The sequence below is a fragment of the Talpa occidentalis genome, unplaced genomic scaffold (assembly GCF_014898055.3).
Source record: "Talpa occidentalis isolate TD23 unplaced genomic scaffold, MPIMG_talOcc4v2.1 talOcc4.12, whole genome shotgun sequence".
NCBI classification, from domain to species: Eukaryota; Metazoa; Chordata; class Mammalia; order Eulipotyphla; family Talpidae; genus Talpa; species Talpa occidentalis.
In genome coordinates this window covers 7,693,652-7,708,580 of record NW_023601212.1, presented here as the reverse complement: position 1 = coordinate 7,708,580, position 14,929 = coordinate 7,693,652, and the positions used below count along the sequence as shown (strand labels likewise).

The following is a 14,929-nucleotide window of genomic DNA, read 5'->3' as shown; positions in this document are numbered from 1 at the left end:
TCCTCATAGGTGGCACCAGCGAGACTCAGAGAGGGTGCGTGATAAAAGGGTCATCACACAGCAGCAATTATTCCCCCACCCCCACAGCCAGCAAGCCAGGCGCGAACTTGCGGTTTTCTCTGCTGTTGATACATAACGGCACTTGGGAAGTTTGATAGGGGCCCCTACTGGGTCACTAGGACCGCCCCAACCGGATGGCAGTGAGGAGGGGAGGTCCCCAAGGCCAGAGGCCTGGGTAACTTCCCACTCCGGGGAAGGTGAAAAAAAAAGCAGAAATGGTCTTGGCCAAGCAGAGCTGGAAATGCTGCTCCAGAATAGAAATAACCAGCTTGGCAAAACCAGGAGATGGGCTGAGTCATAGACCCCAGGGGGACAGCGTGCGCCTGGGGCCTGTGCCCTGTTATCCATCTCCCCATCAGACCCGGGGCCCCAGCTCTTTACGACAGGACCAGAACGCCAAGCCCTACTTACAACTTCTGTAGCTCCCGTTGACCGCAGAACAGGGCCCCAGAGCCCTTCACCCCTCAATCTCAGGGCCCCAGCCTCTCTGAACCCCTATAGCTTCCAAGTAACTCTCCCTTCTAGTTCCCCAAACAGGCAAGTCGATTCCCTTCTATGTGCCAGGCCCTGTGTACAATGTTTATCACGTAGTAGTTCATTCAGGAACATGGGGGTGAGCGTACTTTTAAAAAAATAACACACATGGGCCTCCCTGGTGGCGCGGGCAGTTGAGTGCAGCTCTGTGAAGCTGTCCGCAGCCTCTGCAGGGCCAGTTCGATCCCCACCAGTCACAGAGCAACCCACATGGTGCGGCAGACCTCTCCTGTCCCGCCCGCCGCTTCCCTCAGCAGTGTGTTTCAGTTTGTTCCCTTCTACATCTCTGGTGAATCCTCTTACCCCCCCTCACCTCTGACCCCGTACCCTAGTTCTTGTGTGCATAAATAAATCTTTTTTTTTTTTTATTGTGGGTCTACTGGTAATGAATTCTTTCAGCTTTTGTGCATGTGTGTGTGTGTGTGTTCAGAAAGTACCTTAGTTATACCTTTTTTTTTTTTTTTAGTTTCACCATTTTTGAAGGATAGTTTTGCTAGCTATACCTTACTGGTTATAATTTCTTTTTTTTTTTAAGATTTATTCATTTATACAAGAGCTGGGGCACAGGTCAGAGGTGCGGGAGGGCGAGAGAATTCACCAGAGACAGAGCAGGGAACAGAACAGGCAGACAGACCGAAGACACTGCTGAGGGGAGCCTCGGGCGAGACAGGAGAGGTCTGCTGCGCCATGTGGGTTTCTCCCTGGCCGGCCGGGATCGAACTCAAACTGCAGAGGCTGGGGACAGCTTCACAGCGTGGCACTCCACCTCCTGCACCACCTGGGAGGCCCAATAAATAAATCTTTAAAAAAAAAAAAAAAGAGGGCTTCCCCGGTGGTGCAGTGGTTGAGCGCTGGGCTGCGAGGCTGCCCGCAGCCTCTGCAGCGCCAGTTTGATCCCTGGCCACCAGCGAGGGTCCCACATGGCGCGCAGACCTCTCCTGCTGTGCCCACTTCCCCCCCTCAGCAGTGTACTTTGTCAGTCTGCCTGCTCTGCTCCCCGCTCTGGCTCTGGTGAATTCTCTCACCCTTCGGGCTTCTGACTGTACCCAGTGCTTGTATAAACAAATAAATAAATCTTTAAAAAAAAAAAAGATTCCACAGATAAAGGGCTCATCCCCCAAGACTGCCCTCCGCGTCAGGTCCTCACCTGGACTCCTGACCAGCTGGGTACAAATCAGAGATTTCCTTCCATGCCTCTCCTTCAGGTTGGATTAATTTGCAAACAGAAATGAGGAAACCCGTTTAGACGCGAGGTCGCTGGTTTTCACAAAGGCTATAACCTGGGACCGGCCAGATGGAAGAGCGCATGGGGCAGGGGTGGGGAAAGGGCGCAGGGCTTCCGTGCCCTCTGCAGGCACACCGTTCCCCCCAATCGCCACACGCCCACCGACCCGCAAGCTCTCTTAAGTCCCTGTCTCTGGGTTTTCGTGATGGCTTCATCACATTGGTATGATTGATTAACTAATTGACCATTAGCCATGAACCCAGCCTCCAGCTCCTCTCCCCTCCCCGGAGGTTTGAGGTGGGTCTGGAACTTTCAACCCTCTAATCAGATGGCAGGCTCCCCTGGCCACCAGCTCCCACCCTTAGGTGCTTTCCTCATTGACATAAAAGAGATGCCTTTATCACTCTCAGCACAGGAAATCCCAAGGCGTTGAGGAGCTATGAGCCAGGAGCTGTGAAAGAAGAAAAAAAATTATAAGATATGGGGGCCTCCCCGGTGACGCAGCGGTTGAGCACTGGGTTGCGGGTCTGCCTGCAGCCTCTGCAGCGCCGGTTCGATCCCCGGCTGCTCCCCAACCCAGGAGGAGGGTCCCGCATGGCGCACAGACCCCTCCTGCCGGCTCTGGTGAATTCTCTCACCCTCCCACGCTACTGACTGTTCCCAGTGCTTGTATAAATAAATAAATAAATAAATAAAATAATTTATAAGATACATAGTTCGGTCATCTGTATGACCACATTTATATAGTTCCTATAAATCACTATGTCACAGATGTTATGGGGTTTTTTTTTTTTTGATGTTCTTGAGGATGTTGTATAAGAGGGATTATACCTTATGCAGCCCTTGAGACCGGCTTCTCTCACTTAACATTTGGTTTCCATCTCTGCAGCAGGGAGCCCATCCTTTTCCGCTGCCGAATACTTTTCCATTGTGTAGACAGGTCATCTTCTATCCCCTTACCTATAGGTTGTTTCCAGTTGGAGTGATCATGAATAGTGCTGCTATAACGTAGATGTTCAGGTTTGACATGAACAGTGTTGTTCATTTCTTTGTTTTTTTTTTAAAGATTTATTTTTTTATTTATTTATACAAGCACTGGGTACAGTCAGAAGCGCGGGAGGGTGAGAGAATTCACCAGAGCCAGAGCGGGGAGCAGAGCAGGCAGAAGGACCGAAGCACACTGCTGAGGGGAGCAGCGGGCGGCAGGAGAGGTCTGCACACCATGTGTGTTGCTCCCTGGCCGGGAATCAAACTCGTGCTGCAGTGGCTGCGGATAGCTTCATACATTGCATCTTAACCCCTTGCGCCACCAGGGAGGCCCTTTTCATGGATTTAATCTGAAATCCCCTGATCAAATAATGATGTTGGCTATCTTTCCAAGTGCCATCCGTGTATCTTCTTTGGTGAACTGTCTATTCAAATATCTTGCCATTTCTTTAAGTGGGTTCTTATTACAGTCATGCACTGCATAACAACATTTTCATCAACGATGGACCTACTACACAATGATTGTCCCAATAGATTCTACCCGTACAGTCTCGATGGTAGATTATACCATCTAGATTTGTGCAATTACTATTCGTGATGTTCACACAATAATGAAATCATCTAATGACACACCTCTCAAAATGTATCCCTGTATTAAGAGACACATGACCACATTATATGTTAATAATTCTTTATATATTCTGGATACAAGCTCTTTTTTAGATACGTGGTTTACAAATATTTTCTCTGACTGTGCTTTGATTTTTAAAAAAATTATAAATGGTACTGTTTTTTAAATTTTAGTTTCAGATTGATTACTACTGTATGGAAACATGTTTGATTTTTATACACTGATCTTGTATTTTGCAACCTTGCTAAATTTACTAATTTCCAAGTACTGTTTTTGGAGATTCCTTAGGATTTTCTATGTGGTATATACCCAAACAAAAGACTAGAGAGCAAAGATTCAAAGTGGAACTTGCACACCCGTGTTCACAGCAGCAATATTCACAATTGACAAAGAGTGGAAACAACCTAGGTGTCCACACTCAGCAAGCAGGGTCAACTAATGAGCTGGGGAAGGCTGTTCGTCTTGAAATTCACTTACTTTTGTAACAAGAGGTCTTGGAGTTTCATTGTGCACCAGCCAGGCTAGACAGCTTCAGATGGTGCCCAGTTACCCCGCAAGTGCTCATGGGCCCTAATATATGTATACACACACACACACACACATATATATACACTGTTCTTGTATTTATACACTGCTCTTGTATTTTGCAACCTTGCTAAATTTACTTATTTTTATATATACATATATATTAAAGATTCATTTATTTATGCACACTGGGGTGCAGGCCAGAGGTGTGGGTGTTGGGGGTGAGAAGATTCACCAGAGACAGAGTGGGGAGCAGAACAGGAAGATCTACTGAAATACACTGCTGAGGGGAGCAGCCAGCGAGACAGGAGAGGTCTGCTGCGCCATGTGGGTTGCTCCCTGGCTTGCTGCAGTGGCTGCAGATAGCTTCACAGTGCTGAGATTTAACCCCTTGTGCCCCCAAGGAGATCCCCAGGTCTCCCTTCTAAAGCAAAGATGAGCGGAGGCCCACGCCCGTGGATGTGCCTTAAAGCCTTAAAGGCAGGAAGGTCGGAGAACAGCAACTAGCGACACCTGCTGGAACTGGGTGGCATGACAGCATGTGCGCCCGCGATGCCTGCCCGGCTTCCTCCAGGCACCCCACTCCCTCCGGACGCCCATCCCCACCTCTGCTTCTGCCGGGGGCCCACTGCCATTCTCAGCGCCTGGACTGTGCAGTCGCATCCATCCTGGTCCTGGCTTCTGCCACAGCATCTACGCCATCCTTGCTCCTCTGGACCAGCGCGCTCACCGGCACCCAGGTCCCTGCTTGTCCGCCCGGCAGTGGCCACCAAAGGTGCCTGTGCACCTGAGTCAGGTCCTGCTAGCTCCTCTGCCCACAGCCCCTAGGGCTACCAGCCCCTGGGGCACAAGCCTAAGTCTTCCCAGGACTCACACAGCCCAGCACGATCTACTTGCCCTTCCTCCCCCTCCGTCTGTCTGCTCCAGCCATGAGCCTCTGGCTGTTCCTCCTCTGCATCAGGCACGGCCTCCACAGGGCTGTGCCCTCTGCCTGGGAAACCCTACCTTTGAGCCACAGGATGCCCCCTCGCCCTCTGGTCTCCCAGGATCCCATTTGTGTGTCACTGCTCAGAAAGGACTTTCCTGAACAGCCTGTTTGAAAAGGCCACTCTCACGCCCCATCCTGCTTCCATGTTCTCTTTTCTTGGGAGGCTGCACGGTGGTCTACAGCAGCACCTGCCTCACCCCGTGCCAAGGCACATGCCACTGACGGGAGTAAATAAAACTGGAAGAGAATGGGGAGAAACTGGGACCCTGCGCACTGCTGGGATCGTGAAATGGAACAATCGCTGCGGAAACAGGACGGTGTCTCCTCAAAAAATTAGATAAGAGGCGGCAATTCCACTCTGGGTACCGACCCAAGAGAACTGAGAGCAGGGTCTTAGAGACAGGCCCGTCACAGCAGCGTGACTCACAGTAGCTCTACGCTGGACGCAACGTCTCCAGCCCCAGGCGAATGGATACACCAAGGGATCCATCCACACAGCGGAGCATCATTCAGCCTTAAAAAGGCCATTCAGACCCAGCTGCAAGGTGGGTGGGCCCTGGGACACGATACTCAGGAGAATAAGCGGACCCAAGGACACTGCTGCGGGACTCCGTTCACGGGAGGGCCCCGGGAGTCAAAACCCCACTGGAGGAGTCACAGCAGGACAGTGGGTGCCAGGGGGCTAGGGTGGGGGCGGGGCGTTTGTGGTCAATGTTAACAGTTATCAGGAAAGATGAGAAAGTTCTGGAGCTGGAGGGTGGGGGGGGGGGGCGGAATGCGGCGGCTGCACAACAGTGTGCGTGCTAATGCCCCCGAGCTGTGCACTTGAAACAGCAACTTTTATGCTCTTGCAGAATTAACTCTTAAAAAAAGAAGTGCGGTCAAAGGGAGATGGCAGACATGGCTGGTCCCACATTGCTACACAAAGTGGGGGGGGGGGGCCGGAGGGGAACGGCTTCCCAAGTGTCTCCCTTTCCCCCAATCCAGGGATTAACTAGCATGTTGAGCCCAGAACCCGAGCTCCTCCCCCATCTCAGCCCTCGGCCCCTACGAATGAGGTGCTTCTCCCACAGGATAGCCCAGCTGGGGTGAACTTGAACTCAAGGGTGAAATAAAAGGACCACAGAGCAGGGGCCCCGGTGCTGTGGCCCCACCTGAGGTGGTCACCCCAGAAAGCCACGGCATCGCTCCCTCGAGCTCAGACCACAGCTTGAAGGTGCCAGGGGTCGCTAACAGTACAGGGTCCAGGTGACACTTTCAGGTCCCTTTCCATGCACCCCCCGCCCCCCCCACCGGAGCCAGCAGAGGAAACAAGCCAGAGGGGCCAGGGCATTTAGGAACAAAATTTATTCCAATTTAAAACAATTCATTTCAGAAGATATTAAAAGTCGGTTTTCATCAACTCTCTGGATTAAGGGGTCAGGGCCCCGACACGCCGAGCAGTCTGCGCTCCCACCCACCTGCACTCACAGTACATGCATTTCCCATGACAAAAAGTTAAAAACGTCATTTTTATATAATATTTTTTAAATAGCTGTTTAAATCGTCTGAAATCAGGACTGTGTAATAATATACAAGAATACCCGGACCACGTCCCCCGCTGCCGGCACGCTCCCTGCACCGCCACTAGGGGGCATTGGCACTAGGACGTCTCTGGGGAGATGGGGCTCCCCCGGCAGGACTCGGATTCTGCTGAGGGCTGGCACAGTGGAGCGATGGGAGGTGGCACTCCATTCGAGAAAGCGTCCGCGGAGATGAAGGTCATCCAGGCGAAAGCCAACCTCCCGTGCGGGGAGGCACAGGCCCCGGAACTCCCACCCAGCCGGCATCGCACAGAACTGGTCTGGATCCTCCTGGAGAGTGGGTCCCAGCTGCGCGGGGTTCCAGAAGGGCCAGGCTTCAGCTCTGGAATGCTTGGCACTGCCCTCTCTGGGAAGTAAATACTGTGGGTCCCCTCAGGAGCTCACGCCACCTCCGCCTCCAGAGCCCAAGTCCGGTCCTCTAGAGTGACTGGGGCCTAGCCATGGAGAGGGCCCCGAGGCCCCGGGGAGGGCCCCCCACCAGGAGCACCCCCGCCCCAGGGAGGGTGCACATCAGGTTCCGCACACGCAGCACTTGGCACAGAGGGGCTCCTGGGAGAGCCGCCAACCGGCGAGGGTGCTGGGCCCCCGGCCGGGCCTGATCAGGAATGTAGTGGCCCCTCGTCCAGAGCAGCCCGCCAGGCCGTCTCCTCAGGGAACCAGCAGGCCCACCCCGCCCGCCAGGAAAGCCCCAGGGAGGCCGCAGAGGAAGTGGGGGGCCCAGGCACACACTGGCCATTTGGGTAGATTTTTCCATTGTTCTTTTACACTTGTCGACAGACCCAAGAGCAGCAGCCATTCGGACAGCTCCTGCGGCGGGTCCCGAGGGAGGGGGCTGGGGCCAAGGCATCGCTGGCAGTCCATTCTCGTTACTTGTGCAAAAAACAAAACCCACAAGTCACAACACGAACACTGTAGTGTCATTCATACTGTAGTGTTGTCTGTAGAGTCACACTGTGGTGTTGGAAAGCCCCCCACCCTCCCCAGCTCCCCGTTTCCACCCTCAGAGAACCTCTGGGAGAGGACGGCTGGGCCAGGGGCCCCCGGGCTCCGGCTCAGTGCGTGGCCATGGCCGTGGCCAGACCCAGAGGCTGCCTGGCGGGGACCTCGCTGCCCCGAGACGCTGGGAGCGCGCAGGCTGCCCGCTCCTTCGGGGCAGCAGCTCGTGGCAATGGCTCGAGAGAGATGGAGCCAGCGCCGCACAGAGCCCCGCGGGAGCTAGGTGCTGAGCCACCAGCACCTCCCCCGGCCTCTCTCCGCCTCTCGGGGACAGACCTGAGAATATTCTGAAAAAGTCCCCATGCGCCCTCACTGTCAGAGCAAGTGGCTCCCGGTCCAAGCGGGCCTCTGTCCTTGGGATCACAGGGGGGGACCATCCCTCCAGCCGCCATCCTGGCCTCCCCGCTGGGTACTCTCTGATCTGGGCGGGTGGGCACATGGCCCTCGGCTGTGCCTGGATGGCAGCCTTTGGGTGGGAGGTGTTGGGGATAAGACCTTGGGAGCCCCAGAACACTCAGGGGTGGCTAGACTGGTTTAGAGACAGCCCAGAGAAGCCCGAGCCCCAAGGGCTCCCATGAGATCTAGAACAGACCCTCCCACCCAGGCTGGAGACAGGGATTTGGCCTCTGGGCACCAGGGATACTTTGTTTCTTGATTTTTTTTTTCCAAAAAAAAAAAAAAAAAATTAAAAACAAACAAACAAAAAAAAGGTTAGGCACTTCCAGGGCGGGCAACAGGGGGCGCCACCCACCCCCACATCTTGGAGTCCAGTGAGCAAAAACAGAGGGCAAGGCGTGAGGATATCAATAATTTAAAAAAAAGGGGGGGAGAAAAAGTCACAACTCCACCTCCCCACGCCTCCGCGACGAGGAGGGGGCGATCTGTGTGTCCGGGCGGCGACGCGGGCAGGGAGGCCTGGGACCGGCGCGGGCAGGCGGCGTGGGGCGCGGTGTCTGCTCTCCCCTTGTTTCTTTTTCCTTTTTTTTTCCTTTTTTTTTTTTGTAGAAAAAAGCGAGCCACAAGTCAAGGCCAGAAAAAAGGTGGCCTGAGCCAGGGACAGAAGGCGGGCGGGGCAAAGTGCAGAGAGAAAGATGGCATCCCTGGTCGTGGAGCAGGGGCCGCGGCCGAGGGCAGGAAAAAGCGACGCCTTGCGGGTGACCGCAGGCCACCAGGCAGACCCGCCGCCGCGCCGCTGAAGGAGGGGCGCCCCAGGGTGGATCTCTGCTCCCCGTCCCCGCGGGGCCTCGTCAAACCAGATTGTACTCCTTCAGGTTGAGCTGCAGGATGGTGTCCTTGACGGCCGCGAACACGAACCGGATGTTCTCCGTGTCGGTGGCGCAGGTGAAGTGGGAGTAGATGATTTTGTCGCTGTCGGGGTTCAGGTCCACGAACATCTTCAGGATGAACTCCCTCGCTGCCTGGGCATCCCGCTGGGGCCCTGGGGAGGGGCAGGGGTGAGGAGCCTCGCCGGGACCCGGCTCTACAGGCTCCTCCGCCGGCTCCTGCAGTGACAGCCCGGGACCGGCTCAGGCGGCGCAGCCTGGGGTGCTCCGCAGCCGCTCGCTGACGACAGCAGCCACCTGGGGTCACCCGCCCCCTCACCCCATTTCCACCCACCAGACGCCACGGCCCACCGCACCAGGGATGCACCGGGACTACAGATGCTGCTCATGTTGGAGGCTCCAAACCCCTCCAAACCCAGGCCCACCTTCCTTCTTGGCACACGTCCCTTCTTGCACATGTCCCCCCAAACACACCCATACCCAATAGGCACACATCCCTCCACGGGCCTGCCCGCACCTGCACAAGCACACACACACTCACCCCCTCCAGAAGTCCCGACCCACAGGCGGGCTGGCCACTGGTCACTCCTGCTACAGGGGGCACTCCCACCCATTCATGCCCATTCCTCGGACCAGCCTGGACAGTGCAGGCATCCAGCATGAGTACTGGGCCCTGAGGACAGCCGGAAGTACCCTTGGGGCCTGTGCCCACTGGGGGAGCTGGGGGCTGTGACAAACAAGCTCAGCTCGTTTGAGCTGAGCTGCCCCACAGTTCTGTCGGGAGCTCAGGCCAGTCCAGGGTCAGGAAGGTGCCCTGGGTTCTTGGCTTCCCAACCCCTCGCTCCTTCCTGTGGCTGGGCCAAGAGTCCGGGTGGAAGCCCTGACCGGGCCAGGAGAGGCAGTCAAGTGGGAGTCAGGGCAGTGGTGGGGGGTGCTCACCATCAAACTCAGGAAAGTAGTCCACCAGGTGGGAGTAGAGGATTTTGTCCTCCAGCAAGTCCTTCTTATTGAGGAAGAGGATGACAGAGGAGTTCTGGAACCAGGGGTAGGTGATGATGGTCCGGAAGAGGGCCTTGCTCTCCTCCATGCGGTTCTGTGGGGGGGAGGACTCTAGGTTCAGATCGGGAGCCCACGGCACCCCCGCCCCCACGCTCCCTGGAGCCATACCTGGGGGAGGCCTCACCTCATTGTCTGACTCCACCAGGACCTGGTCGTACTCACTGAGGGCCACAAGGAACATGATGGAGGTCACGTTCTCAAAGCAGTGGATCCATTTCCTCCGCTCTGACCTCTGCCCACCCACGTCCACCATCCTGAAGGAACAGGGGTGCACAGGTTCAGCAAAGGGGCCCTCCAATGAAGCCCTTCCACCTCCAAAGACACAGCCAATCTCTGCCAAGGCCACGGCCCCAGTATCTGTCAGAGCCTAAAGCCACGCAATACCATTAGAATCACAAGAGTTCCCCAAAACCTGTTAGAGCCACAAGGATCCCAGTATCTGTCAGAGTTCTGAGTCCCCCAATCTCTTCCAAAGACCCAAGTCCCCCAATACAAATACAGTCCTGAGAGCCCCCCAACACTGTTAAAGAGCTCGAGAAGCCAACAATACCCATTTCACTGAGAGCCCCCACGTCCGTTAGAGCCAGCGGAGCCCGTGTCTGCCAGGGCAGGAGGAAATCTCCCCGCGGTGTGCAATGCGGGTGGCCACTATCCGCTCTGACAGAGAAGTCAGTAACAAGGCTCCAAGGGTGGGGCTGACAGGGAGAACCCACAGACTGAGAGGGAGCCCAACCATGCCTTAGAGGACCCAGCTCCCTCACCCCCACAGGGTGCGAGACAAGCAGGCGGGCAGATGCCCTCCAGCCATGCCAGAGAGCAAAGCACTGCCCTGGCACAGGTGAGAGCAGCAGCTGCAAAGGTTTCTAGCCAGCGAGCGACGCAGGCACCAAAGGAACAGCAACAGACCAAAGGGGTGGGGGCGCGAGACTGAAAAGACAACTAAGACAACGCCTGAGTGACAGGATCAGCCACTAGTTACAGGGTTTCTTCTTGTGCTTGGAATTCCCTATGTTTTCTGTAATGAGGGCAAACACCATTTTAAAAAAAATGTGATGAAGGAGGAAGGGAGGCCTCCTGACACCACTTGGTCCCTAGGCTGGCCCCCTGAGGCCCCGCCACAGGGTGGCTGAGACACAGGCTGCGCTGGGCATGGCAGGCCAGATCCCACAGAGGCGACCCTGTGGGCTGGGGGACGGCACATGCGCCAAGGCGACTGAGGGACCGCAGGTGGAGACAGGCCGGGGTCTGTGTTCAGGTGCCAGCGGCAGCCAGCCTAGGGACACTGGCAGAATACATCTGGAACAGGACGTCTCCTGGAGCAGCTGGGCGGGAGCCAGGCCTCCCATAGCATCCCCCACCGGGACCAGGCTCATCCCCTCACAGAGTGGGGCAACCACACTCAATTCGGTCCATCTGAGCTCCAGCTGGGGGCTGCAAGGAGCGCCGAGTCAGCGCCTCCGCCCGTGTTCAGAGAGTACCTGGACAAGCGGACTGAGATACAGGGGCTGAAAAGTGTCCACCCAAATCCAGTCTACCCGGAGCCAGGAGCACAATCTGACCTGGAGAGAGGGTCTTTGCAGATGTGACTGAGATGAGGTCACACCAGAGCAGGGTGGACCTAAATCCAATGCCCAATGTGCTGGCCAGAGAGGGACACTCGGACACAGAAGTCACTTGCTCAGAGGCAGAGACTGGGATGACGCATGTACAAGCCCAGGGGACACCAAGGACTGTGGCCACACAGAATCCGGACCAAGTGTGGGACAGATCTCCCTGGAGGACAAGCCCTACTGGCACTGTGACCTTGGCCTTCTGCTCCAGAGCTGGGAGAGGACACCCCTTTCCGCAGCTGGAGTCACCCCTCCCTGGTCATCTGCAATGGCCACTCCCGGAGACTCACGCCGGCCTTGCCACTTAGCAGCTCTGGACAAGCTGTGGTTTGGCTGAGTGTGGGCCTGTGTCCTCAGGAACGGCACCAAATCTATTCCAGTCATGTGCCAAGGACAGGGCCCAAGAGAACTCTGTGCTGCCGAGTCACAGTGGGCCCCAGAGCTGCAGAGGCCAAGGAACCGCCATCTCCTGGCAGAGCACAAGTCCATCTCCCGCTCCCAGAACCACCGCCGCATCGCTCCTGAGGCCCACAGTGGCCACACCCTGTCACGGCTACATCGCCACAGGGGAATGGCTCATTCTAAAACCCAGACAGTTAATTATTTATAAACCCTATCTCCAGGTCAGAAGATCCCTGAAGGCAAGACCGGGGCCCACCAAACCTTTTGATGCCCTACCCAATGGACACTCAGGGTCAAAGGGACGAGCGGCGCCCCAAGGAGCCCAGAAATGCAGGGCATGGGTACCTGAAGATGATGTTTTCCAGGTCAAAGGGGTACTCGATGATGCCCGTGGTGGGCACACGGACCCGCAGCACATCCTGCTGGGTGGGCAAGTAGCCGATGGTAGCGATTCGGTCCACGTCGGTCAGGTAGCTGCAAGAGGACGGGATGCAGCTTCTGAGGCAGCTGCAAGGGGGCAGGGGCAGGAACTCCTGGCCACCGCCCATCACCCTCCAGCCAGAAAGGCCCCACAGGAGCCTCGCTAGCCAGGGCAGAAGAAAGACACAGCCCAGGGGAGACTGGCAAGCTGAAGACGGGCTCGGAGGGCCTTCCTGAGGTGCTGCCCTAGGACAGCTGCCTGCAGGACAAGGGTGCTGGCGCAGGATGATCAGCTGGTGGGGCAAATAAACCCACCACTTTAGATAATACAGAAAGCCCCAGAACACACCCACTGTCCCCGGCTGTGTGCATCTGCGATGTTAAAGAGCCAACATTCCTAAAGGGTAATGCCCCAGCCATCCTTCCCCCGTTTCCCTCTTGATCTGATGTCACAGGAGCCCTCCCAGATGCCAAGGGGCCCTTGGGTGTCCAGGTGACCCCAAGCCCACTCACTACTTGGCGGAGTCCGAGAGCTGATACTCGCGGCGCCGGTCGTAACACTCCTGGATGCCCGGGTCATTCCACAGGGTCTTGATGGCGTTGACATACCGGTGCTCGAACGTCGTCACCTTCTCCACATCTACCTCCCGGATCAGGAGCGCGTTGGCCTACGTGAGGGGAGCAGCCCGGTACTCAGCATTCCCTCGCTGGAGTGGGAACCTTAGCCTCCAGATTTGGAGAGAGCAGCGAGGCCGCCAGTGGGAACCCACCTCCATGCAAAAGTCCTGGGGCAAAACTGAGCCAGTGTGCGGGCCCCTCCAAGCAGAGCGGCCTGCCTCCCTGAGCCCAGCTTGGGCGAGCCCAGTGAGAAAACTGGCTGTGGTTTACTCTTGAAGGTGTGGCGGGGGGCGAGAAGGGGAGCTGAAAGCAATGGCAAACAACTACACTCTTTAAAAGTGACCAAGGAAAGACCCAAAAAAGGGCCTTCAGCTTCTAAACAAACACTGCCATGGCCACCTCGCTGTACTCCCGGCAGCCTCGGCCCCTGCTCCTAGCGCACAGGCAGGAGGGGAGCAGAACTGCTGTGGTGTCGTCCAAGCACGTCCTGACCCAGAGATCTGAAAACCTCTGGAGCCCCAGAGTCATGGGGACAGCATCTTCCGTATGTGGATGAGATGACTGGGGTGAGGCAGGGGTGCTGGCGGCCTGAGGAAGCCTAGGAGGAGACAGGGACTGGAGGTGGGACTACTCCCCAGTATTGAGGATGTAACCATCTGAGCCTGAGTGACAAAATCCCCATAAATAGCCCTCGGTGACAGGGTTCGGGGCCCTCCTCCTCCAGAAGCACGCACACGAAATGCTGCTTCAGAGACGCACGCACACACATGCACACGCACGCGCACATTGGAGACACATGCTATTGCACACACACACACCTGTGCACACAGGCACGCACGCGCACACAACATGCAGGGCAGGGGATTCTTGGAGATGGCCCACTTCCCCAGGCAGCTCCATGCTCCACATCCTGCCTTCAAGGGTGGTCTGGCTGACACCACCAGCCACATTCTGCTGAGGGACTGGGGTGGAGACATACCACAGTAGAGTCTCCACACAACCCAGCAGGCTCTCCTGGGCCTCCAGGCTGGTCCCTGCCTGACCATTTAAGCCACGCTCTCTGGCCGCTCAACCTGGGCCTGAAAAAGCAGAGCCTGCCCAGAAAAGCCCACGGGCTGGGTACTTGTAGATCAGGGCACACTGGCCTCCTGTAAAAGCCAGAAAGTAGTATTTCCAACTTTGTTGCCATGCTGACCCTGTATGTGGCAAAGGTCACCAAGGACAGTGTGTAAATGAATGGGTGTGAAAATAAAACTCTTTTTACAACAACAGGCTGACCCTCGGTTCTAGAACTGATGGTAATCTGTCCCAAATGCAAACATGTATCCCAGAGGCCTCCTCGGGAAAGGGTGCTACAAACTGAGACCCAAGAGGCAAGAGACTCACACAGGCCTGTGGCCCAACAACCAGGATGGCAGAGCCCCCAAGCCGATGCGGGCCCCAGGGGTTCCTGACCACTGTACTGTGATCATGGTGAAGAGAGGGAGACACCCATCTGAGATCCAGCAGAAATCTAGGCGGTTGGCCTTAAAGCAACTGAATTAATATAAACCATCTTTGGACAAACATGGACTCCCATGACACATGTTAGCCCTGGGCAAACCTCTGGGGTTGAACGACAGGCCCCTGAAAACAGAGGAGGCCACCAGCAAGAGCACCCCGCACCTCACACAGCTGGTGGGAGGAGCACGAGGGGAGCCCGTTAGTTAGCCCTCGAGAGATTAGACCCAGCACACGGCAGCACAGCCCACGCCACACCAGAGACATGCCCACACTGCATGTCACAGCACAACTCCCAGTGGCCAAAGGTCTAAACACCCAAATACCCATCAGTGATGAACAGATACACACAGTGAGTCCCCACACACACGGACCATCACCCGGACACAAGGGGGGCAGCTCCAACACGCGCTACCTCAGGAGGGACCTTGAACACACACTGCTCAGGGAGAGAAGCCAGACACGCGAGGCCATGCGGTGTGAGGCCACTGACAAGAAATGTCCAGGA

At 56.2% G+C, this 14,929-nt stretch overlaps 1 protein-coding gene across 2 annotated transcripts in view; it reads right to left on the bottom strand.

Moving 5' to 3' along the window:
• Positions 1-6,281: 6,281 nt before the first annotated feature.
• Positions 6,282-14,929, bottom strand: part of GNA11 (G protein subunit alpha 11) — a 49,640-nt gene continuing 40,992 nt past the window's right edge. For both annotated transcript variants that reach the window (XM_054693046.1, XM_037505033.2), the window contains exons 3-7: positions 12,817-12,971; positions 12,229-12,357; positions 9,996-10,125; positions 9,752-9,905; positions 6,282-8,967 (exon numbers count right to left, since the gene is read on the bottom strand). In XM_054693046.1, coding sequence (XP_054549021.1) covers positions 8,777-8,967; positions 9,752-9,905; positions 9,996-10,125; positions 12,229-12,357; positions 12,817-12,971 — 759 coding nt within the window. In that variant the 3' untranslated portion in view covers positions 6,282-8,776. The remainder of the gene's footprint in view (positions 8,968-9,751; positions 9,906-9,995; positions 10,126-12,228; positions 12,358-12,816; positions 12,972-14,929) is intronic.